The 26,009-nt window shown below is 41.6% G+C and overlaps 2 protein-coding genes across 2 annotated transcripts; both read right to left on the minus strand.

The window, feature by feature from the left end:
- Positions 1-1,196: 1,196 nt before the first annotated feature.
- Positions 1,197-3,757, minus strand: LOC133931642 (gap junction delta-3 protein-like). Its single transcript, XM_062378572.1, has one exon. The coding sequence runs from the start codon at positions 2,923-2,925 to the stop codon at positions 2,053-2,055; it is 873 nt and encodes a 290-aa protein (XP_062234556.1). The 5' UTR covers positions 2,926-3,757; the 3' UTR covers positions 1,197-2,052.
- A 432-nt stretch (positions 3,758-4,189) lies between these two features.
- top2a (DNA topoisomerase II alpha) lies at positions 4,190-17,137 on the minus strand. The gene is made up of 35 exons (XM_062378571.1): positions 17,020-17,137; positions 16,154-16,303; positions 15,856-15,946; positions 15,675-15,738; positions 15,391-15,536; positions 14,358-14,455; positions 14,047-14,259; positions 13,203-13,376; positions 12,756-12,857; positions 12,490-12,627; positions 12,258-12,396; positions 12,009-12,166; positions 11,621-11,746; positions 11,362-11,472; positions 10,911-11,016; positions 10,660-10,769; positions 10,375-10,467; positions 10,173-10,287; positions 9,962-10,083; positions 9,382-9,530; positions 9,008-9,239; positions 8,790-8,924; positions 8,472-8,672; positions 8,186-8,381; positions 7,888-7,979; positions 7,640-7,789; positions 7,447-7,530; positions 7,079-7,270; positions 6,836-6,956; positions 6,475-6,639; positions 5,964-6,144; positions 5,815-5,870; positions 5,604-5,723; positions 4,832-5,058; positions 4,190-4,707 (listed from the first exon to the last, which is right to left on the minus strand). The coding sequence occupies exons 1-35, from the start codon at positions 17,035-17,037 to the stop codon at positions 4,555-4,557; spliced, it is 4,728 nt and encodes a 1,575-aa protein (XP_062234555.1). The 5' UTR covers positions 17,038-17,137; the 3' UTR covers positions 4,190-4,554.
- Between the last annotated feature and the right edge of the window lie 8,872 nt (positions 17,138-26,009).

The following is a 26,009-nucleotide window of genomic DNA, read 5'->3' on the forward strand; positions in this document are numbered from 1 at the left end:
TCATTATTCACACCAGCGTCATTTCCTGCTCCTCTGCCGCCACCTACTGTCAACCAAGTGCACCTACAGGCAAGGTTACGCGCTTTACTGGACTGACGTTGTGGGTTTATGAAGTCTTTTCATGTTTTGGTGTATGTGATATACGGAGGTTGTTCTGCAGGAGGTTGATTTGCAACATATTCAAAAGCCAAAAGAAAAAATGGCTGAATAAACCCGTGACTGTACAAAGAAAAGGGTCTGAAAACCGAAGGACACACAACTCAAGAATCTTCTTTTCAGGGTACAAGTACAAGCTTTATATAAAATGTTCAAAATATTTCTCTATTTGAGTCGAAAGCAGGACCCAGCAAACTCAACATTTAGAGATAAGAAAACACTGCTTGGATTTGTATGTTGGATTGGACAGTGTTTATTTCTCTTTAACATTATACATGAATGATACAGGTAATGTTTTGTTTTGTACCCCAAAAAGTTGAATATACTTAGTTGTAGAAAAATATTAAAATATGGAAAAATACAAAATCTACGAATCTGCAGCAAATTGTTTAATATACAGTTTAAGTGCTGGACACAATAATTGCATACAAAGATACATTGTGTTGTAAATCATATATAATGTTTTTAATAACGTGTTTGTGTTAAAATGAGGTTAAAGATTTCCCCTCTTCAGAAGATGAATGTGAAAACATTCTTCTATACTCTATATTCAGATCTGCCAAGTCACCAGGAGACTTGGCACTGAGTTTTTACATTAGCACTGATGAACATGACAAAGCAGTTTAGAGCAGAGAGACATCACATACAATTCCTCCTTGAATTTAAAATTGAAACCGAAGGACAAAATGTGTTTCCACCATTTCTTGCAGCCGTTGCATGATATAATTTTAGCTGACAACTGAATTGTGGGAACGTGAACTTCACAGTAGAGAAGAATTCAATATTGTTTCATACATTCAAACATAGTTACATGTGTTACAATGTAACTATGTTGAAAATATTACAAACCTGAATCAGCCATTTAAATTTGATTGACTGAAAAGTGAAATGCCATTGTTATAAAGTGCTTCTGATAAACATTTAGTATATGAATATTCATGATCTATTGTTATTATTGATTCATAGACCAGTTACAAGCCATTATAACGTTTGGGTTAAAGAAATTCCTTTCAGCTGGTGCTCAGCCATTGTGTTTGGTAATACTACAATGAGTGCGCTGCTCATGATGCTTAACAAGTTAAAAATAAAGTCAAAAAGGCACTTTTCACAACCTGGTAATGCAAAAGTTGATTTTAATTATGGCTAATGAAACGATCTTTAAAGTTTTATCAAATACATTTCTAACTATTAACGATAACAGTTAGCTAAAACCCTTTATTGTAAATGGTGTATTGTTATAAAGTTGTACCAAAACATCAAACATGGTCGATCTTACATTGATCAATGTAGATAGACAAACGTAAGACCTTAGTAAAATCAGTGCACAAATGTTTAGTGTCTCTCTATCGCCTCATGAATCCACATGAAGTTTCCTAACTCCAGTCTTTCAAGTTGACAAACTGTGTCTGCTGCAGGAAAGTGAATAAGCATATTTCCTAAAAAGGAATTTAAATAAAGGTGGTTTCCCGGTTTCAGAGACAGTTAATGTCATTTATAAATTCAATGTGCAAAACCACTAGAATGACAGAGTGTTCTCTAAATACTGCTTCAGGGTTTTTGTTTCCCATCTCACAGGATGTGATACAGGGATGTGCAATCAGGTCTCTTTAAAACAAAGATCAAGTCATTGTTACACAGTGTGCTCCGCTCTGTCCTTTGTCGTCTGTTATGACTAACTGAAGCAAACGACACACAAATATCTGGCACGCATCCGTTCTATCATCAGTCTTTTCTCTCGAGCATTTCCTCATGACGTCTCACATCATAAGCCACGCCTCAGCTCTTTAAGAGTGAAATGAATTGAATAACAGGAATTAGAAAGATACTTAACAATAAATTAACAAAGAGAAAGACGACCTGCATCCCCAAGGCTCTCTCTCTCTCTCTCTCTCTCTCTCACACCATGAATGTCCTGCAGCTCACATGTTTGCCGCCCCTGTGCTTGTGGCCGATGCTTGAGACCTTTCGACTGCTCCTCTGCAAACCTCCCTTCAGCCTCACGCTGCCGGGCGCACTCTGTGACCCCGGCCTTCCTTTGGCCAGCTGCTCCTCCTCCTCCTCCTCCTCCTCCTCCTCTTGCTTGCAGTTTTTGAGGTTCTGGCAGTTCTGGCAATCGCAGGAGCGCTCTACGTGGGAGGGCTTCCGGCCCGTGCAAAACCACTTCATGGAGCCGTAGAGAAACTCGGCTAAGCTGGCAACGGCTGATATCACCCCCACAGCGAAGTAGAAGCAGAGGAAGATGGTCTTCTCTGCAGGGCGGGAGACGAAGCAGTCCACGGTGTAGGGGCAGGGAAAGCGGCTACAGGGGAACTGGGCCTCCACCTTGAAGCCGTACAGCTTCCACTGGCCCACCAGGAAGCCAACTTCTGCCACCAAGCGAAAGGCCACGTTGACGATGTAGAGCCTCCGGATGCGCCGGTCCTCTCTCTGCTGCTGGCTGCTGGATTGGGAGCGTCTTTCCCTCTTGTTGTGGTGGTGCATGGCGTACATGAGGAAGACCAGAGACGGCGTGGCGATGAGGACAATGTGGAACACCCAGAATCTGTACTGGGAGATGGGGAAGGCCATGTCGTAGCACACCTGCTTGCAGCCCGGCTGGAGGGTGTTGCAGGCAAACTCCTCCTGCTCGTCGTCGAACAAGTCACTGGCGACGGTTCCCAGGATCAGAATCCTGAACACGAGCATGAGCAAGAGCCAGAAACGGCCAAGCATCGGCGAGTGGGCCTGGAGGGTGTCGAAGAGACCGCCGAGGTAGCCCCATTCCCCCATGATTGCAGCAGTGTCCCGGGTAAGGATCCTTGGGAGTGCAGTGATTTATCCACCCGTCCTTCTCGGAGTGACAGCTGCCTCTGGATGAAAACAGAAACTAGTGACCTGTTATCCCAATTTCATGACTCAGTGAGACTGATCTGCAGGTCAAAGTTTGGTCCCCGGCTCCTGCGTCTGAATCAGTGATAGCGCCTCAGATTCCAAAGACCTAAAAGTAAAACAGGATTATACAACCTGCAATAACAGCAATTCAAGGAATACAACAGCAACACTGGCATGTACTCTACCCCTGAGTGTGGGTTTTAATTTGGAGTTGCAAAGGCCTAAGCGAGATGAATTCAGTCTCAGTCACTTACAAGCGCCAACGGTTGGAAAAACACCGGCTGGTCGAGTCGGATACTCGACTCAGATGCGATCAGACGACAGAACAGGTTCAGCAAAAGGTGTTTCAGTGACACCTGCAACCTAGACCTCTGATAAGCCTAAAAAATCCTGTCTGGGGCTCTTCTCATTTATCTCCTGCCACACAGGTATGACTCCAAGGTATGAAGTCACATCCGATCCAGACGTTAAGCTCATGTCCAGCCTGACTTGTGTCGCTCTCGCTCGCTCCAAATGGCCCGGGATCGAGGTTTTGCCCGGTGCTTATAATTGACAGGGCGGCGGCGGTTTGAGGAAATTCCTCCCCCACCGGAGTACAACACAAAAGTGATGTTTACCCAGAGAGAGGCTAAATCTTGATGAGCATTTTCAAAGCGCTTCCTAAATGGCAGGAAGGATCTGTGCTAAGCTGTACCACCGGTTGCCCTGCTCACAGGAGAACATGTGAAAACGACTGTGGTTTTGAGTTTAGGATTTGTTCAGTCACAACTTCCCAGTGAATCAACGATTACACGGATCAGCTTCATTAAAACCACTGCATTTACTGTAAACAACATTCTAATCACTACTGATTAACATTTTTATTGTGGCTTAATATACCGATAACTTATCACTACAACTGTCAATGATCAAACAGGTCTTGAGACTGAAAACAAAAAGCCTTGAAGTCAGTCGCTATCTTTTAAAATTAAATGAAACTCACCCATTCATATTTCTAAGCGACCCGTTCCCCAGTGAATCTAACACATGTGACAGATGGTCCACCCTTCCTTACACACTCATGAGAACCTGACTTGTACAGACACAATCGGCGACACGGTTCATGAGACGTTAGCGGTCGAGCAAGATTTTCATGCAAATTGAAATTCCACGAGAACACAAATCAGTACAAACACGTTAGCTTTATTTTTTCTACGTATAAAAACGAACAGCCATTGAAATATTTACAGGACAAAACATCAGATTGCAAACAGAGGAACTTTCAAGTAATACATTTTCAGGCTTAAAACGTGACCAACACACACAAACAAGTCAACAAACAACACAAACAAATATGTATTTAAAACTCGTTTTCTTTGCTGTGCAACAGATCAGAAACTTGAGCCTCTACAGGACGTATTCAGGCTCGGGGTGTGCAGCCACCACACCCCAATTTATTAAAGTGAAGCCGTTTTAAACACATGGCACAACATAGGTGTTAAAGTTACTAAAGAATCTTGAATAAGTAGTTTAACTTGGATGCAAAATTTAAAAGTCTTCATCTGAGTCGGAGTCCAGGATGTAGGCAACAGGTTTGCGGGCACGTGTGGGCTTCTCTTTCGCTGCTGTGGCTTTGATAGGTTCTGCCGCCTCCTGATCTGAAACCTGGAAGCTGTCGTCCTCTTCCCATTTCTTCGTTTTCTATACCAAAGAAAAATATTCAGGCACAAACAAGGTGTTAAGAGACTGGAAAATCACAAAATAAGTCCTACATAAGCCTCTAGAGACTTCCATGGAAAAATCTGAATTCAGAGTGAAAGCTGACCTTGCTGCCGGCGGTCATTTTGGCCTTGAGGCGGGACATGAGGTTGTCGGAGCCGCTGTCGGAGTCGTCACTGACAACTTGTTTCCGCTTGAGAGCCACCTTCGCCTTTGTAACTTTAACATCAGCTTCTGAATCACTCGAGTCAAACGAAGAGAAGGGCTTGGAGGTAGTTTTGGAGATAGGTTTGGTCTTAGAGAGAGCGTCCAGGATCGACGGCTGCTTCGCATCTAAGAGAAAAGAACAAGAAAAACAAACCACAGTCAAATATGGCAATTAGCTAACATGAAACACTCACCTAAAGTGTTTAATCTATACGAGTTCTACAAATACATCACATATTACAAATTGGACTTTTGTGAGTGTCGTAACTGTAACTACAATTTTATGCTAAAAACAAATCTTTTCTTCTATTAAAACTATACATTTGCTCTCTATCCTGTATGATACAAGCAGCACTAAGCTCCTCATTCTTAGGTTACACACATGTTTTCTTTTTTCAACTTTTTAACACATATTATTGTTTTACCAATCATTTGTAGTTTTGTACCTTCCGCAATCCTTTGTACATTTTTCATATATCCTTGTTATTTATTCATGCTAAGTCGGTGCATGTAATTCTGATTATCATACATGTGTTAATGTGTAATTTGTATGTTTATTCATCCTGGAGTTATAAACTAGACTGCATGGCTAAATCTGGCACATTTACACTATCCAAGTTGTTGGACTATTCAATGTGAATTGTCCCTTTTAATAAAATAAACATAAATACCTGCAGCCTTCTTCTTGGGAGCAGCTGGTTTCTTAGCAGCTGCAGCTTTCTTGGGCGCAGCCTCTTTGGTTTTGCGTTGAACTGGAGCCTTGGACGCGGGCGCCTGATCATCGGACTGAGCTGAACAGACCCACAAAGAGAAACCAGTTGATTATCAGGCTCAACATTTTATCAGACTCATCACACACGGCTATGCTGGGAAAACACTTACAGCTCGACTTGGTCTCAGCCTTTTTCACAGTTGATTTGGGCTTTGTCACTTTCTTCCTGCATAGAAATGAGGACATATGAGGTAAATAAACAGAAAGACACTCAATGGGCAAGAAGCTTTATTGATAGAGGCTGTTGTCTAATACTCACGCAGGTTCTGGGACTTTGGGTGGTGGCGCTGGAGAGTCCATTTCGCTGTCGACCACGATGCTGTTGTCTGGGGCGAAGCTGGATTCGTCATCACTGACAACCGCTTTCTTTTTTGGAGCATCCTTCTTCCCCCAGTCATCAAAGTCATCTTCACTGTCAGAGACGCTGTACTTTACTGCAGCTGAAGAGCAAAGAAACAGAAAGGGTGGATTTTTTGGGGGGAGGGGGGGTTGTTATACAAGAGTCTACCTCATAATAGATCAGTCATCAAGTAAGAAGTAGATTGAGATAAGAGCGGAGGGACTCAGGAAATGAGTTCTAGCTCTGTTGTAATTCAAAATACCAAAACGAGTCTGGAATGTCACATCTGGTGGTCTTTGTAAGGGAAGCACTTAAAACAATGTGCTGAGTATACAGGGTGTAGGAGCAAGCAGCCTTTTCATATGATGAGAAATATCTCAATACACTCGTCTTAACTCTTACTGACGAGGGGGATTGGGCTCAGACTCACCTTTAGTTTTACGCTCGACACGTTCCCTGGCCTCCACCACCTCCTCCGTCTCCATGTCCCCGCTGGACAGATCTTGAGACTCGTCCTCCGACCACGGGTCCTTCTTGGGCTTCTTGGCAGCGGGCTTGAACTGAATGGTGGTCTGCTTGCCTAGCTTTGATGCGGCTGAAGAGAAATACGTTTCTTTTTTAAGTTATATTTAATATAAACACAATCCAGCTTTTTTTAAACAATACTTTGAGTTGAAAGGGGAATATTTTACTGGCTATCAAAAAAAAAGGTAGTGCAAACAGAAAGTCACATGGTCCGTGATGGCTACCGCACTAAAACTCAAAACATGGTAGGGTAAACATTTCTCTACCTTTAACTTTTGGCTGTGTTTTAGTTTTCTTGCCAAGTCGTGCAGCCAAGCCAAGCTCCTCCTCTGGCTCTGCGTTCTCTGCATCTTCGCCAAACTCCATTTTCACCACAACATCTTCACCCTGCAGCCACAATAACAAAGTCAAGCAACATCTTACAATTGGGGATTGTGCTACAGCAAGATACAGACAGGGTTTGGATGATTCCACTACCACCCCAATTCACGAAATTTGAAGAGACATACCTTGATCTTCTTGCCTTTCTTGACTTCTGCTTTCTTGCTGGCCTCAGCTTTCATGGTACTGGTGACCCGTGGGATGACTCGGCGGCCCTGGGGAGTGGGCAGAGTCTCCTGCTTCACCTTCACGGCTTTGCCTTTTCCAGTCCCCTTTTTGGGTGGCATGGCGTTACCCTCCTTTTCTTTGGCCTCAACGTTCTGAGAATAAGGAAGAACAAGAGCAGAAGAAGATTAAGGGGGGAAAAGTTTGACGCTGACAACACGGAAGTTAATTAGAATTCAAAGCGCAGATCAACACTCAATATGTATATAATGATATGTCAGTTAGCCACATTATGAGAGAAAAATCCAAGAGAAAAATTCAGAGTACATACCACTAGTTCCTCAGAGAAAGCAGCAAGGTCTTCCCTCCACAAGTCTGATGGTGACTTCTTCTTCAGGGTGTTCAGCTCTGTTATCTGTAGAAAAAAATTGAGTGAAAAACGGGCAAAGTTTAGATGATAGATTCCAATGTTAAAGTTTAGATTTTGTCTATTCGTGAGCTTGTGGCAGAGCTGAACATCAGACCTTAGCATCCCTCTGTTTGCACAGCTCCTCTTTCTTCTCTTTGCTCAGGAACCACATGGGCATGCTGAGTAGGTAGTTGTAATCCGGCGCACTGGGGTCTTCCTTCTCTTCTCCTTCCTCCTCCTCTCCCTCCTCCAGCTGCTCCTCATTCTAAAAGCATGAAAACAAATAAATAATTGGTTTTGCACAAGTGGGGGCTGAGCATTCAACATTCCTCACTGAAAACCAGTTGGATCAAATTGACTCACCTTCTCTTGAGCCTGTTTCCAAGCCTTGACTGGATCCGAGTCGTAGCCCATCTGCTGCAGCATGCGGATCAGTTCCTTCTTTGGCTTGTTCTCTACAAGTAGGTAAACAGAGTTGATACACAAACAACAGGTCTCATTAATAATGGCAAAAATTATCCTCTAAATTGAGGCTTCCTAAGACAAACTTTTCGATCGCAAAAATGTACAAATACAAATATCTATTTTTCTTGTTTGCTTGTCTTTGAGTTAAATTGCCACATGGTGTACTCTAAACAATAACTTGCAACATGCCACTAACCAATGACCAGGAGGCCCTCGATTTTCTCCAGGATGAAGCGGGCCTGATTGGTGAGTCTGGCGCTCTCTGCCCCCAGCATGCCGACCAACCAGTCCTTTCTCAGCGAATAGTACTTCATCCTCAACTCAAAGAAGTCCTTGAGAATATCCTGCACAGACTCGTACTTCTTCAGGCTGCCAACATGGTCAAACAGAACCTATAAAAAAAAAAAATACGGGATGTTTTTAGAAGACTTTTTCACTCCTTTGGGAATATAAACTGTGTGCATGTATGTGGCAGCCATTACCATAGAATTGCAGGTGAGGGGACTCTGCAGTTTGAAGACTTTATGGAGGCCGGCAGCTTCCGCCTCAATCAGCTTCTCTTCTGCCATCTTGACCACAAAGCGCACAGTGGTGTCGGTGTGGTACTCCTTGTAGTCGGTGATCAGAGGAGAAACCTTCTCTGTGCCATTCAACATTGGCTCCAGTACATTCTCCTTGTAGGTCTAAGGAACACAGAATGACATTAAATGACATGAAGAGGAAATTAAAGCCCTAACTGCTGAATAAATATGTACATGATGGAGCATTCTTAAGAAAGATGAGGTTTAAAAAAAACTGACCTGTGTCCAAGTTTTGACGGGCAATTCAGATATCTCGATGGTGGTGGAATCAATGATGGCGACCTCGCCGGTGTTCATGTAATGGTTGTCCGCCAAATGCTCAATTGTGCCCTTGAAGCCTTTGTAGTTTGGAAGCTATGCAAAAAAAAAGAATCCCCCTCATCATCTGTTTCAGAAAATTGTTTTAGAGAGCAACAACAGCCACTTCCTGTCCTCACCATGGGCAGCGGCTCCTCGCGGTTGAGCATTCGGTGGATGTTGGCGACGATCTCTCTTATGTTGAAGTTCGGGATCCTGCTGGCCCAACCTGTGCCGATACCATCGGCTCCATTCACCAGCACAGTGGGGATGATGGGTATGTACCACTCTGGCTCTACGCGCTGGTTGTCATCAAAGTTGTACTTGAGCAGGTTGTCGTCCACAGCTGGGAAAATAAGGCGGGCCAGAGGGCTGGAGGGACATAACGGTGGAAGGATCGTTAAGTTAATCAGACTAAAACAATGAAATTAACTCCTGTAAATTCTGAAACCATGTAGGTTACTGCCGGAGGCCAAAGGATTGAGACTATTTGTAGATGCGGGAGGCGGCTGACCTGAGCATGGTGAAGATGTAACGAGGGCTGGCAGAGTCCTTGCCACCGTGCAACCTGGTTCCAAACTGACCCTGAGGCTGCAACAGGTTCAGGTTGTTGCTTCCCACAAAGTTCTGGGCCAAGCCAACAATGGTCATCATCAGAGAGATCTGGAAATGAGAAGAGTTGTGAAGAAGTACATCATTAGAGTTAATGAAACTAAATAAGTTTAAATAAGCAAGACAAAAAAAAATACCTCCTTGTGAAAAAGAAGTGTGATTAACAAAGAAAACACAGACAAAAATGTCTAGTGAGTTTGTGGCGATAAGAGTCGACACCGGTGTCTGTGTGTTGACAAGAAAATCCCCACCTCTCGACTGAATAATGCAGAGGATTTGTGGCTGTTTTGAAAGCGGCTGTGCTGAGAACCTCCCGCTGTGTTGTGTATGTGTGAAAGGAGGACTGTGGGTAAACTCTGTTATCAATTCTCCTGACTTTATTTGCAGGACATGTCTGAACAGCTAAAGGAAGCTAGTTAACAAAAGTCGTCTGTCTGGTGTAAACTGAGTCACAAGCTCATTAAAGGGTGAAGTTATCTCACCTCTCCATGGTGGTACGCCGACATCTCAGCAACTGAGCCAGCCAACTGGGCCACCTTGACTTCACGTTTGTCGTTTCTCTTTAAGCAACAGAACAACACCTTCCTCTGGCCAGGTTTTAGACCTGACACACACACACAAACGTTAGACTCTCCCAGTATTTCTTATGAGTTACATTTCTTTATTTAAGGTGAACATGATCATTTCACGCACCATCCACCAGGCAGGGAAGTGACCTCTCGTTGTCAGAGTTGGAGAAATGTACCAGCTCCTTGTTGATAAATTGGTTGTAGGAGAGGGACTTTGTGGTCTGACCGTACAGGTAGTCCTGAGAAGAGACAGCAAAACATACATTAAATCTTCACTTATAACAGAACTAAAATCACATAGTGGTTGACAGTGGCTGGGACGTTACCTCGGGGAGGTTGTGCTCTCTGCGCTGACGCCTGTTGTTCATGAAATTGGTCAGCCACTCTTTCCGCTCTTCTATTTTCTTTTTGCTAAAGGCCTAAAAGAGACACAAGAATTTAATTATTGACATTCCCAACACTAATTGTATCCTCGCAAGAAATTCGTGATGATTAAATTGTATCATGTGGGTGTACATTACGTGATATCAAAAATGTTTGCCAAGAATGTTGTGATGCCTTGAGACGCATATCACTCTATGAAAATGAGGAAGAGATGTGTAACATCTTACAAGGGTGATAGCTTCATCGTCTTCAGGACCAGCGTACTTGAATGGGATACGGTGTCTCTGCATATCACAGAAGTACTCCTTGGCTTCCTGCGATGTGCTGGTTCCCAAACCTGTGATGACAAATTCAACAAAGTGAGATTGCTTCTTGGATGAAGAATTGTTAATACACAGACCTATAACCATGACAATAGTCAGGTGTAAAGTGTTGCTTACTTGTCTATCTTACTACCACACAGGGGTTTGTAACAAACCTTTGTAGTATTTTATTCTCCAAGATTTGTGGTTGGCCTGACCATCCTTCCACTCATTGAACTCAGGGATACTGTAGAAAGACTGCTGAGTTTTCTTGAAAGTCACCTACAGAGAGAGAAATAAAAGACCTCTTCGAACACTTTGTCTTCATATTTTCTTATGTCAACATTTTAGACAGACCAAAACCAACAATTAGAGTGTTGCAGTCTTTTGCCACCAGATGGCAGTATTGTTGTAAATTCAAGCAGGATATATATAGAAAGACTATCAGGGCTGAAAATCGACAATAATTCAGTTATCTGGTACTGCTCCTCATTATTTTCCACCTTTGAATAATGTAATAATAATAAAGTGATAAGAGCAAGTCATACACCCAAACTATGTATCCCTGTGATTTACTGGCCTCTACAACCAAGATTTTAAATCAACCCATCCAGTGAATTTTGGTACCTTGATGATGGGGGTAATGAACTCTTCCAGGAAGTTATGGCGCAGCAAAGACGGCCAGTTGTGGTGGATGAAGTTGATCAGCAAGCCCTTAATGTGGGAGCCATCTTGATCCTGTCACAGGAAGAGAGTCCATTAATATAAATATATTTAAAACAAGTTAAACTTAAACTTTAACCAATGGTCATAAAAAAGGTTTTCAATAAATAGAACAAATATTGGTTAAGTAAATCAAACACATCGGTACGTGATGAAAGCACACCTGGTCTGTCATGATCATGATCTTGCCATAACGCAGAGTCTTGAGAGATTCTGGGTCGCTGTAGTTCTTCTTGTACTGAAGACCGATGATCTTAATGATGCTGTTTATCTCGGCGTTCTCCATAATCTGAGAGGTAAGAGTAAAACAAAGTCACTTTCAGCTGTTGGGTAAACTTAAAGAATTAGATGATTAAAAATTACTATTCGGGAAAATAAGACATATTTCTCCTTGACCTCAAAATTTTCTAACCAAATTATCAATTAAATGGGGTTTTCTTTGATTGAACCCATTATAAAAGTGTTTCACTACACCATTTAAGAATCTGTATGGATCTGCAAAAACAGTATGCTGCCATCTAATAGACGACTCATTTCTGGCTGGGCCTCACCTGTTTGTGAGTGGCCTCCCGGACATTAAGCATTTTTCCCCTCAGTGGAAAGACGCCATAGCGGTCCCTGCCGATAACTCCGAGCCCAGACACGGCCAGTGTTTTGGCTGAGTCTCCCTCAGTAAGGATCAGAGTGCAGCCAATGGAGTTCTTCCCACCTGCCAGAAAACATGGTTATTACCGATCATTTGTCTTTTGAAATGGCCAAACTGTATTTAAAGAGGAAAGAATGGGATTGGTAGACAATACCTGCATCATTAGCATCATCTAGTTTTGGTACCCCTTTGATTTTGGTGTGCTTGACAGCTGAGCATTTCTTATTGAGCTGCGATAGAGCTTTGAACTTCACCCAGTTCATTATACTTTCCACAATCCCACAGGATGTGGCCTGTTGGGAACAAAAATGAAGGGTAATCAGGAATCTGAAGAAATACAACTTTGAGGTAAACAATAAAACATTATTTTATTTTTTTATTAGCACCTGTTTGATGAACTTGTCACTGAGACTACAGTTGGATCCAAAACTCTTCTGCTGCAGTGTCATGTTTTCTTTGGTCTGAGAGTCAAAGGTGGGGTTCTCAATCAGGCAGTTGACAAACAGCCACATGTGGTTCTTCACCTGCAGAAGGAGTGAATAATACAGGGTCATATCTTTGGTAAAACAATATTTGATCATCTCAATACAATACCAATAATCGCTAAATTCCAGCTTCATTATACAATAAATATAATATATGATGACTGTACCTGAAAAGGCTTGACGGCCACCCCAGCTTTGTTCTTTTTCTTCACCACTTCAATAAGCTTCTTGACCACCTGGTCAGCCACATAGTCGACGTGCCTCCCTCCCTGAGGTCCAAAGAACAAACATTAGATCCCTTTTACAGAATAAATGTCATAAGTCTTAATCACAGTGACGCTAAGTGACTGGGAGAGAAGCCAAACTTGTACTTAGATGCCAGAGAACCCTGGTCTACTAGATCAGTCAGCCATAAAATGCTTCATAGCTGCATTAAGAATTGAATTTTATCAGGGCTGACGAAATACATCAAATCAGCATTGACAATCAGTATTCCAATAGATCACTTAAAAAAATGAAATGATGGTATGGCATCAGGGTCGTAACCCGGACTCATGTATCAATCACTCTGCAACACCCAAAAACACAGTTAACGCATTAGAATGTAGAATTACCTTGGTCGTGGCAATACTGTTGACAAAGCTGACTTGCTGGAAACCTTTCTCGCTCATGGTGAGGCAGACCTCCCAGCGCTCATCCACAGCCTCATGGATGATGACGAGGGGCACACCAAGCTCATCCACCTTGTCCTTCACATACATGTCCACGTAGCTTCGGAAGCCCGTAACCTGGAGAACAATTAATATACAAACGTATGTGATCATCAGCAAAATCCTAAGAGCTAATCGAACCTTTGCATATAAACTTAAGATGTGGCTGAAAGCAAACCAAATTGTTATCATTCAAATTTATCTCATGTAGTTTAGTTTATATGTATATTTGAGGCTTTGTATTCTAAGTGTGGCTTTGGATGTTTTATTCTAATAATAATTTTTGATTCTGGTTAAGTTGCTTATTTTTAGGGGATCTGGGGTTTTAATGATGGATTTTTTTTTGTATAGTTGCTTTGGATGGTATATAAAATGCACAGGAATTATCCATTGTCATTTGTAATTATATAAAATAGACCATTAAGTTCAGATGGCCTTGTGAAAACTGGCTAGGGACAATGGATGAAGATTAGCTCATTCAGCCAACTCTGGCTAATGGAAAGTATTTAGTGTGTTGATTAATGAGCCCTGTCCCTCGCACATAAACAAACTCAATCGATGGGCAGTTAGAAATGGTAGAGAGATTATGCCGTTTTGTATCATTTAAAATACATCGGACATCAAAGCTGTGTAGCAATTGAAGATGTAAAAAAAAAAAAAAAAAAAAAAAAAAGATTTCATAAATGCCCCAAATAATATATAGTAGTCTGAATACTTTCTAAAAAACTGAAACAGTCAAATAACTTACTGGCAGCTTCTTGCCATTGAAATACACACGGACACCCTTAGCGGCTCCAGCAATGTCGTAGGCCCTCCTGGTCATCAGTGCCACAATATCTTTGTCCAAGCTGCTCATCTTGAACTTGGGTAGATCTGGCTTGAAGGTGATGCATGTGTATTCCTCTCCTTCAAAGGCTGTGATCTTGGCATCTACGGTCCTGCCCATGTTGTCGTACCAAGTCTGTAGAATAAACGGACATACATTAAAAATGAAATTTTTTCACTTTTAGATGAAGCTGAACGTAAAAAGGGGTAAGCATAATTTCGTCTCCTCCTCACCTGCTTGAAATATTTCTTTGACTGTTTACAGGAAGTCTCCACAGTGAACTTCGTGCTGAAGATATTGCAAAGCTTTGCACCATATCCATTACGTCCACCTAAAAAACAAGTGTTGTTGAAGAGATAAGGATTAAGTTGCTGGTTTGGAAAAGGTTCTTCTGATGGAACACCAAACCTGGTCGTTGGAGGTTTATTATAAGCTCTATATGTGACTCTAAATACTGTTTACTACCCGATGCTCAGTTTAGCCCTCCATTATGACAAAAACTAATTCTGGATCTGCACTTTAATGGAGCCCATATAATTCTAATTAACTGTTTCTACAGCTATTAACAATTCAAATGTGCAAGGGAAACACACATCAAAATATTAAATAGTATTTTCAAAGTAAACACATTTATGTCTGTTAGACTCCACCACGTTGATACGCACTGTCCCATGGTATACAGAATTTCGATAGAGTGCAGTTAGCCTCATATGTACTTTCAGGCACTGGCATTTAACCAACACTTGTCCTTCTCAAGCCACATATCGATAAAGTTGCATTTTACAATGTTCATAAACTAGCTACACTGGCTAGAATGGCTTTAGTTAAATCAACTTGACTAGAAACAGACAAATGAAACAATGCATGCTAGAATTAACAATACTTCGGTCTGGCACAGCAGAGAAATAATCAAGGTTAAGTGGACAAACAGATAAGACCCAACCACTGTGAATTTAAGGACCTTCGGCCACCTCATAAAACATACAGGGAGAATTTGTTGTAATTTTAACTTACTATTAAATGTTTCAGATATTATTGTTTATTGTAAATTGTAATGTAGTCGTCTAGCATTGTTATCACAGGCCAAGACCTGAGAAAGGTCTATGGTGAGATAAATGCTATCATGACCAATAGGCAAGATGAACAAAACTACTTAAATAAAAACCCAGGTTCTTCAAACAATGTATTTTCTTTAAAGTTCATCAATGGATATGTCCGATGGGCACTGTCATCAAAACAAAATGGTTGTTTCACAACTAGTCTCACCAGTGACTTTCTTCTCGTCATCATCATAGTTACTGGAGGTGAGGAGCTGTCCGAAGATGAGAGCAGGCACAAAGACCTTCTCCACCTTGTGCTGCACCACAGGAATACCCTTCCCATTATTCCACACACTGATGGTGTTGTTTTCACTAAGAGGGAAAAAATACAAACATATTTCATTATATTCTTCAAGGAGTACAGAGAGCTTTTTTTTTTTTACAACTTGTCAAAGAGACACTTGGGTAAGAATATTCAATATTCTGGGTGTACCATCTCATATTACTCACACGTCAATATTGACTTTGATGCTGGACATGCTCTTGTCCCGCTGCTTATTGTCAGCTGCATTAACTGTAGGAAGAATATAAAAACAAATAGATTAATTATCATAGGTCCACAGTGGGATGGCAAAAATGTTGTCTTTTTTAGAATGTGCACCATCTTAAAGTATGAGAGCTGTTCACTCACCAAGGATCTCATCAAAAATCTTGTAAAGACCAGGAACAAACACGACATCACGGCAGTTCATTCCAACACCCTCATCATACACCCACATTTGCTAAAAAAGAAGAAGGATAAAGATGCATCAATTTCATATAATATGAACCTTGAGGCTTTAATCTTGTTATTGATATCATGCAACTTTGCAGCGTAAGTTACATTAGCTCAAGTGAGATATACTGGCGGTCTTAAAATCAATAGAAGTTAGCTATAGAAGCTATTCACTTTAAGAAGACACAGGTGTGGTTGCTGTGCGACTTCTTACTTGGGTCACAGGCTCCACTGAGCCTATGTAGGAGTCAGGCCGGAGCAGGATGTGCTCCAGCTGCGTCTTCTTCTGATAGATCCTCTCCACCGACATCCTCTTGGGATCTTTCTTTGTCTTTTCCAATGGCTTGTTGTCAGCGAAGGTTTGCTGCAAGCGACAGAGTGAAATGCAATGTGAATTTTCTGATGTTTTATTCTGTCTATGTTACAAACCAACATCTGCAGGGTCAGATAATGCTCAAACAGTCTCCTATCGATTATTTGAATCTTAAATGTTAATGTGGACATGGAGGAAAACTCAGGCCATTAGGTAAACACAAAATAATACTCTATATACAGTCTGCTGGGATCTGATTCATCGAGTTAATCACTGCCACATCAGAAGGGGAAATAGAATTAGGTTTGTATTTCGCTTGTTATAACTGTACATTACAGTAACACGCACCATTTGCACAAGTTTGTAAACACCGCTGAGCAAAGACGTTGTTGACACGCAGTATAAATCCAAGTACATTAATACAAACCTGTGGCGTTAGATAACTAGCTGCTTCATGTAAATAATTAACTTTGACCATGTGTCGGGGAAGGGACGGACTCTTCTTTCCTCAATACACACATTGAGAAATGAAGTTTTCTTGACCAGTGCATTTTGAATTAACTACATTTGCTTTTCTAAAACAGTGACAACAGTAATTACGTCCATGCTTTAAGCTAGTGTACGACTTCAGCTAGCTAACTTTGTCCGTTAGCATGGAGTTCATCGTTCGGCGAGCAGTGGAACTAGCTGTTAGCTAGCTTCACCGTGCACGAGCAGCCAATACAAACAAGCGCGAGCAGCAAATACAAACATGCGCGAACAGTTACCTTCAGTGGGTCCGCCATTCTTCCTGTTTTTACCAACAAACGATTATTAAAATACTTGTGTCACCGACTCGGTGCTAACTCCGAACCACAGCAGCTTGCAGGTCGGTGGAGAATCAAGAATCCAGTTTGAAAATTCAAAACTTTGAGGGAAACCTCTCGCGCCAAGTGTACGGACCAATCCGGCGACGGGCCGTCTGATGATTCTGCCCAATGAGGAACGTAGATCCGTCTTCCTTCCGCCGTGAAAACAACCAATCACCGACGGCAGACAATGTATGAGCCCGCCTCTGTTGTGACTCTCGGCCAATCAGCTTACAAGGGAATATATCCAGAGGAAAGGTCATTAAAACTGTCCATTCAGGCCTGATTTGTCAATAACTGACCAATGCGGACACAAGCTTTTGGTATTAATCGATTTCTTTATTGTTATTTGTCACGGCTAATGGAGGTCAAGCTCAGACACATTTATGAAACTACATAAAAGGTGTGTGTGTGTGTTAGAGGGGAGGATATTGATTTGAATGCCAATATGCCTGAAAGTCTGTCTTATAACTTCAACCACACTGCTGTAACCATCATATTTAAGCTCTGCATAGGCTCGATACATATCGAACAAACAGCTTAGTAATAATACCTAGAAAGTTCCTCCCTTGAAATGTTGAATGTGTGCAGCGTACTTCCTTCCAGATCCAGAGACTGGGTCTGTTTGAGTGAGAGAGAGACACAGACTGGCTGGGGTCCAGCTTGAAAAAAGGGAAATCAATACTTTCAGCTTTGCAAATGTCGGAGAAATCAGAGATTCCTGTGATCTATGACCACTGACACTGTCACTGGTTTCAGAGATGAAGGCTGCCATTGAAGGTTCCGCTGTTTTTCGCAATTTACAAAATTAGATAAAAGTCGGATCACATCATTCCCGACCGAGATGCACGTTCTGATGTATTTTTCGTGGGGGGAGTAGCAGGACGAAATTTGAGGCAGAAGAACGAAGAATAATAATGACGATAAGAAGTATTGGGAATAGTTATATATGTGCATGCATTGCCTTACTGCACACAAAATAATAATGATAATAATACAACTTATTTGTATACAATGTATAAAGAAACTAGATCATTTACCACAACGCGCAAGCAGTTTGCAACTGTGGAGAGAAAAAAAGACTGCCTCGCCCGGTTGGGGTGAGCGGAGAAAAATGTGAAAGATGAGCGGCAAAGAGGGAGAGAAGAGAGGGGGGGGGGGGGGATGTAACCATCATATTCAAGCTCTGTCAGGCTGGTTGTTATGATGAAAATAATAGTCTTCAGTTATCAGCGTCATCAGGTTTTTCTGCCTGTTAATCGCGATAACGTTAAGAGCCTAACCTGAGGGTATACTGAGGCTTAGAGTCAATCTGACTGGCTACTGACTTGTAGGGCAGTACTAGTACATACAGTACTGTGGGTTCTGTACATAAAACTTACTTATCTCTTAAGAGCGTCTCAAGCTTTTCTAGGTGAAACTAATCCAGGGTATGCCTCATCAAATTATTGACTTGATTGGGGCACATATAATATGGGCGCCAAGGTAAGTGGATTGCTGTCTAGTATTCTCCAAATTTAACCATAAAAACCTTCTTTATTTGATGTTGTGACATTTACAGTTTTTTATGGCAGATGGCAGAGAGAAAGATGAATCTTAATTGTGCATCATGCAGCATGTTTCAACCAAGAGAGCACTGATACTTAATTTAGGGTTATAATTTGTGGCTTACAACAAATATCGACAATCTAATGTCTGGTCTCAGGTACGTCCCTTTTAATTTCATTACATCGCGAAACTGCACAGGTCTAATTCAGTTAGTCTTTGATGGCACATCACACAAGTTGCTGCGTTGCAGTTTTTAAAGCTCTCCTATATTCTTTGAAGCCTTGTAGGCCAGCTGTATAATCCTTCAGGATTTTCAGAGATCAGAGAAACTGTGATATCCACGGCTGCATAATCCATCCAGGATTCATGGAGCTTAGAGAAACTGCAATATTGTTTATAACTCATCTTGAAGCTACTCTTGCAAAAATGGTTAATAATTTAGCACTTCTTAGAAGTCAGGTCGTTCATCTAAAGGACACCCAAAGTATGTAAGTACAGCAGGTGGCAGCTGCTGCTGTCACATGAGAAAAATCTGGAGATGGACATGTTTGCAAATATGTGATGAGTTTGCATTATATTGATTGACCTTGATAATACATTTTTATCATGGGTTATAAACTTGTGTGTTTGTTTTTAAATAGAGCATAGCATTGCAATCATGTGCTTTGTTGTGCAGTTAGTTTGGATTGTATGGATAATGCATACGAATTTTCCATTGACATTTGTAATTATATTTTAAGTTGCCTTGTAATTGCAGATCAGAAATTGAATAATGATTAGATAAAAATAGCCTCATAATGCATATACCTCTTGATTAACAAGAAACTACACTCAGACAGCTCAAGATGCATTTTCATAGAACTGAATTCAGAAATATATGATTATTTTTCACAGCTGCAAATGTATTGCTTTGAAGTTACGATTCTTGGCAAAAGATATAGGAAAACAAGAAGTAAAATAAAAGAAGGGGAATATATCATTCATTTTAAGACAGAAGCAAACTATTGTGTCATCCAGATTAAAATCCCAACAATCACACTTCTGCTGAGATCCCGGCTCTGTTGATTGGAACTAACAAAGCAACATAGGTAAGAGATTGTTTTAATGGTTGTTGTCGTGTTGTTGTGTCTTTTATTCCTCTTCACATTCCTCAGCTGAAGAGACAAAAGAGGAGAACAGGCAAGAGATGAAAAAGGGAAAGAATCACAATTTCATCAGTATTTCTTCATGTCCATTCAGTCGATTAGAGGCACCAAATGTGCAGAATTGCCTTGCGAGAACGAGTTCTGTAACGTTTTTTGGAAGTGCGTGTGTTTCAATTTCAGTTTGGCTTCATTTATCAATACCCAGCCCCTTCTCTCTCTCTCTCCCTCATTTCCTCCAGGTCACACATGCATACACACATGAGAGTCGCCTAAAAGCTATTTAGTGGTTAATGGGTTTATCTCCCCAGACGTGTGTGGTTGTTCTTTATGGCCGTCAGCTGATGTCTTCTAGCTGTGTATCATCATGCAGAGCTCTGCTTCGCGTCTTATGGCCGCATGAGGCTGATGGAGAGGGATTCAGCGGCACAGGGTTCAGGCACGACGGAGAAACAACAGACGGTTGTATTCAATGCTGACATTACTTGGGCTTTTACATTTCGGCTCAGCTGGCTATCAGTCAGTGGAAATGCAGTAATCTGATTTCTCTAACCATTTCTATCCCTCTTATCTGTCTTCCTCTGCTATGTGTCCCACTCCTCTGACCTTGGCATGATAATAATAGGGCTGAAGAGCTTGAGCTGGATGCAGTGCGCAGTACACACACAAATACACCCACAGCTGCACACATGAATGAAGGTGAGAACACACATTGCAGTGGGATTTTTGAAGCTGGAAAAAAGAGGATTTATCTCTGTTAATGAATACAGAAGAGCGTGGCTACAGCTTTCATCCTTCTTTTATACACAGGGAAATACACCACACACTGGGAGTTTGATATTCTTTCGTCAAAATAAAATAAGCTGTCGGATTCTATTCCTGAAAAAAAATCACACAGATCAGATCCAAAATGTTCATAGTGTGGTAGAGAGGAAGAGCGGCAGCCTCCTATTAACCAGAAAAATATTTCCTCAATTGAGAAAATAAGCATATTTCCCAATATGCCAAATTATTCCTTTATAACATCACAACGGTACATCTAGTTTTGTTTGAGACACTTTTTTGTGCCACTACTACTCCGCCCATATACAACACTCACTCAAAGACTTCCTCTTATCTAGTACTGGTGCTGAATCAGGGAAAAGTGAGAACTTAACATCCGAAAATAGTAATTTATCTGAAGCTGTTGAGAAACGGTAGCAAAGTAGACGGAGACCGAGTCTCTCAGTGCCACATGCTTTTCATGTTTATTTATTTATGGCAGTTGAGTTTTCTGAGGCCTGATGCAGCTTGACTGTTTGGGAAGAAAGAAACTTGACAGGTCACAGATCTGCTGGTGGTCTGTTTGTTGCACCTTGATGCCCAGACTCATGCAAGGACAGTGCTGCTTCAAAGATATTAGAGGGACAGGTTGCTGCTTGCATGGGAAAGGTTTGTCCGAGCCCGTTCCACGATTTGGAGCTCGGAGGAAGATTGTCAACATGGGTCTTTCCACCCCCACCGAGGAGCACAAGAGATTAGCCAGAGATGTATCAGCTCCAGAGGTGTGTGAAGAAACTCACTGTAAGGTGGGACAACAAAAGCAGAGCTCTGATTGCTAGGACGATGTATCACCTATCAAATCTGAGCTTCCTTTGCTTGATAAATACCCAAACAAATACATGTATTTTTAGTTGCTTCCTGTTTTATTTTGTCACTTACTCTCTCATTTAAGATTGTTTTTCTTCCTGCCATTGTCTGTTTTTCCGCTCCCCATTGATTACCTAACCCGCCTTCAGCCTTGGCAGATGTTTGATAATTATCGCATTTAATTTTACCGCACGATGCCTTAACGTGCGATCATTTTGTCAGTAAGTGTCTGTCTTTGTGCATGCTTGTGGTGATGATGTACATGAATATGAACCATGCATATTTTCTTTAGTGTGGGCACACTCTGACATCTCATCAGTTTCCGGCGCCATTACCTCTTTGAAACAAGGTTAAAAATTGTCCCTGAATCACAGTGAATTCTGGGATAGTTTGGGCCAGTAAAGATCCACCCGTTGTAGCTTTCGTTTCTCTGGGATGGAAGGACACATTTGTTGGCCGCATTCGAAGTAGTTTTCGAAATGGGACAGTCTAGTTGCAGTGCTGTTGCCCAGTCGGCCCCAAAAGCAGCCTCCGAAGGATGTGGCAACCTTGTCTCCATCTGTGACCGAGCTTTGAATTCCTACCTCGTCTTTTGCCTCAGAGGTTGACTTCCTTTTTCCTTGTGTCTCAGCACTTGAGTCCTCTGGGTCCCAGTTTAACGTGTAGCTTCACTTATCATCTATAAAATTGGTATTTCATGGGTCAAATGTTGCATCCTTCGCCTCCAGCAGCCATATGTTGAGGAACATTGGGGTTGGTGATGAGTGTGGAGAATGGGGAGTTTGCTCAATTGAATTTGCTTCGGTCTTTGTGAGTTATTATTTCCAGTATGTAGGGAGTAATGTTCGTACACCCATCAAGAATGAAATAATGATGGTCATGTTCTATGCCTGTATTTAGCTCCGGAAATATACAGCCATGTGACAGTAGCAATGACCGGCAGGAACTGTTAACAATTCTGAATCACTCAGTCTATGCGGGGCATACACCAGCAGATGTTCAAAGCACAAATAGAAATGAGAAGCATAACTAACATGGCAGATGAAAAACTGTGTCAATATTCTACAAAGTGTGACACATGCAGTTTTGTACCGTTCAGGCTTTAACCTTTGCAGAGATTCAAGCGTGTATAGGTGAACATTAAAGGGAGAGCTCCAATACCTGCATCACTGAAAGACAACTTTTTATGCTCTCAGTCTTCTTTTCTTTTAGGGTCAAGTTCAAAGCGTTTATTATCATATGTACAGTCCTGCACAATAAAATTTCCTTATATGCCTTTCCACATAAACCTTGCTTTCAAGAGTAATAAAAACTATCAAGGTAAGAAGAATATAAATATGTACAGTGGAGCGTCTGTACTGCCATAGTGTACAAAAGACAGTAAACCATCAAATTTCAGTATCCTTGGAGGCCCATGACGTGACCTTTGAGGGGAACACCCCTCCCTGGCTGTCATTGTAAACACGTCTGAGAGACACAATGAAGCACTAACAATTATTAATTACTTTAAAAGGGCACTGGGAAACAATTTCAACCCCTTCTATCCTGTGCTGGCAGGAACTGCGGGCGACTCTAACAGCTTAACATTTAAAGATGCCGTTCCTCACAATCAGCGACGCCACTCTGTTGATTGCTCACACTTTGCTGAGAAACGTTAGCGAGAGCTGCTCCATGAAAATAGCAGCTAGGAATGTCCTGCAAATGGAAGAAATAATATTGATAGAATGCACAGTAAGTGCTTTTTTACACATGGAAAAAAACAGGATTCTCTTGCAAGGTCCTACCTTATATGGATTCATGGGGGAGGGGGGGCAGGCGACTGGATTGGATTTTACTCTACCAGCAGAGTGCCAAGACCAGAACATTATTGACTGAGATAATCAATAGAAACCACCGGACACATAAACTTATCCTGTCCATATATCAGTCACGTTCAGACATCGATATGTTGCCTGTTGGTCTTGGGATCTCTGAGAAAACAGGGCACGATCTCCCCTCAGTGCATCATTTTATGCTAGTGAACCCTCAATATGAAGTAGCATCTACTTCCCGTGATCATCTTTGAGTTGGTAGCAATTCAAGTCAAAGTTGTTCTCCTCTCACGCTGACTCTGCTCAGGACATCTTTCGGAAATTACGTAAGAACACAGCAAGATAATGTCTGAGTGCAGGTGTTGGTGATGTTTCTAAGGATAAATGTCTCAGGATGAAAAAAGAGGTGCTATACGCCAATGAAGATGTCAACATGGAAGGACAACAAGATCAGAACATTTTTGCTGATAAAGGCAGAGGTTGTTGATGCGCTATAAACATAACATGTGATTTCCGAGGCAGAATTTATCATTATGTCCTGGTTCCATCATGCTGTGGCCAAGTGCGTCCCCTCATCTTAATTTTCAGGATATTTCCTGTTGTTGTGAAGACGTCTGACCCAGAACAATCTTCTGATGTATTCTTGATAGCCAAAAAGGGTAAACTCTGGAAAATGGCAAGAGAATTGGGTCTGAACATTAACTGGAGTTCATGTGTGAAAACGGCCATCGTCATTTTAACCATTCTCACAGGCAAATACTGTAGTGCTACTTAGCAAATGTTACCACAGTAACCCGCAAAACTAAGTTTGTGTTCATCATAAACATCAGTGGGTTTGTTCCTGTGATCATGTTAGCATGTTGATTTGAGCATTTAGCTTGTAGGTCTGAGCCTGGGCAATAAATTTAAAGAAATACATACTTTTAAATACAACTTTTAATCAGATTTTAGTTTTATCCAATATCCTCTTTCATCTCATGACCCCTAGGGTCCAGTATATAGACAAAAGAGAAAAATGTAACCAAAGTGTTTTGTTCGCCATCTGTTGGCTGGCTCCAGGAAAGTTCATGAATCCTGCCTCCTCAATTTTAGCAGATGGGACATAGACCAAACCAAAAAGTCAATTTCTGTCATTTAAGCACTTTGTCAGTTAGTTTTGAATAAATTTTGAGTTTTTGTTTCGACAATATGAATCGGCAGGACCTTGATGCCACGGCTCCGTTTACAAATCACTACTACCCAGAACTTAGCTCCCAATGACAGCGTTAGTATCTGGTATATTTCGGCATCATTTCTGGATAGTGGGGGGCATAATTACACTTATGCTCCAGACCCTTAAATTGGAAAGCACTTGTACAAATGCACTTAGCTGCAATCTTTTGGGAGAATCCCTGATTAATTTTGAAGAACAATCACCATCAGCCATCTGGACCAAGGCTGTGGAGCACAAGTTCCAAGGCTGTGGAGCACAAGTTCCTTCTTAATCTGCTTTTTGACGACACTTTGTCAGCCAGAGCCCTACCAGAGGGGGGATCAGCCAGGATCAATGAATATCTACAACACTTTCATATTGCTGGTCCATGGTTTCCTTAATGTCAGTGATATCAGGCTTCAAAGACAAATATGAGGTGAGGTCACCCCTCTTATTACTGGCGGTAGCCGGAAAATCCTTTTAATACACCTTTTCTCACCACTTTTTGATTAAAAGGTTCAAGACAGACCAGGCGGGATAAAAATAAATAAAGCAAGGTAGTGCTATATTCATAACGACAAGGCAGGGCTTTGATCTGGCTTTGGGATGAGGAGAGAGCTAGAAGCCAGAGACAGGGATTGCGCGTTTGTGTGTGTGCTGCTCAAGTGCATACTGTACATGCGCATGTTATTGTGTGTTTGTGTGAGCCGGTAAAGACAAAAATGAAAATGCCAATGAAAGGGAGAGGTCTCATTAGCGTGAGGGCTTTTGTTCCACTGCAGCTGCAGAGCACACGGAAGGCAAACATTCCCACCCTGTTGAGGTGACATTTAAACTTTGAGCATTTCCTCAGCAAAATGCCCACTTAGCACATGGCCTCATGGATTAACGGTTGGTTTGCAGACACTGTAAATGTGTATGAAGGTAACAAAGACGACAGGAAACTTTCCAGTCTGGAGAGAAATAGAGGAGAAGGGGAAGATAGAAACTTGAAAGTGTAGTTTAACAGGACTAATGCCTGGTTGTTAATGCATACAGCACACCGTCTAGCTGCCAACCACAGTGGAGCATTTGAAGTAATCTGATAAAGCTTGGGAAGACTGACTGCCAGTGCACTCTCTTCCGTCGATGAGGAACTTAATCCCATTTTCTGCATTTCCACTGTCATATGCTCTTCCACCTATCTGATCTTCTTCTAATTGACACGAGCAGCTACCCCGGGGCTACAACAGGAGTGAATACAGAGCAGCGACAATGAACACCATGTTGTATGTGTTCCTCATTCGGTCCGAGACTCACTATTATGTCACTGTGTTTTTATATCCAATCTTTTATTGGCACTATAGCACATAATACAGAGACCAACATTAAAGATAGTGATTTTCATGAGGTGCATTTTATTGCCAGTTTTAGAAAATACACAGTTCCAATGATGACATTGCAGTAAGTCTCTTCACTGTTGCAGCTTTATAACAGAGTCCAGTGAGGCATGAGAAATACAAGCCCCAAGTGCAATCTTAACTTAATTAGAAATGTAACTGTTCAGAGAATAAACATAAAACCTAGTAGCTCAATAACCCAGATATG

Source organism: Platichthys flesus, chromosome 20, assembly GCF_949316205.1.
Source record: "Platichthys flesus chromosome 20, fPlaFle2.1, whole genome shotgun sequence".
Classification (NCBI taxonomy): domain Eukaryota; kingdom Metazoa; phylum Chordata; class Actinopteri; order Pleuronectiformes; family Pleuronectidae; genus Platichthys; species Platichthys flesus.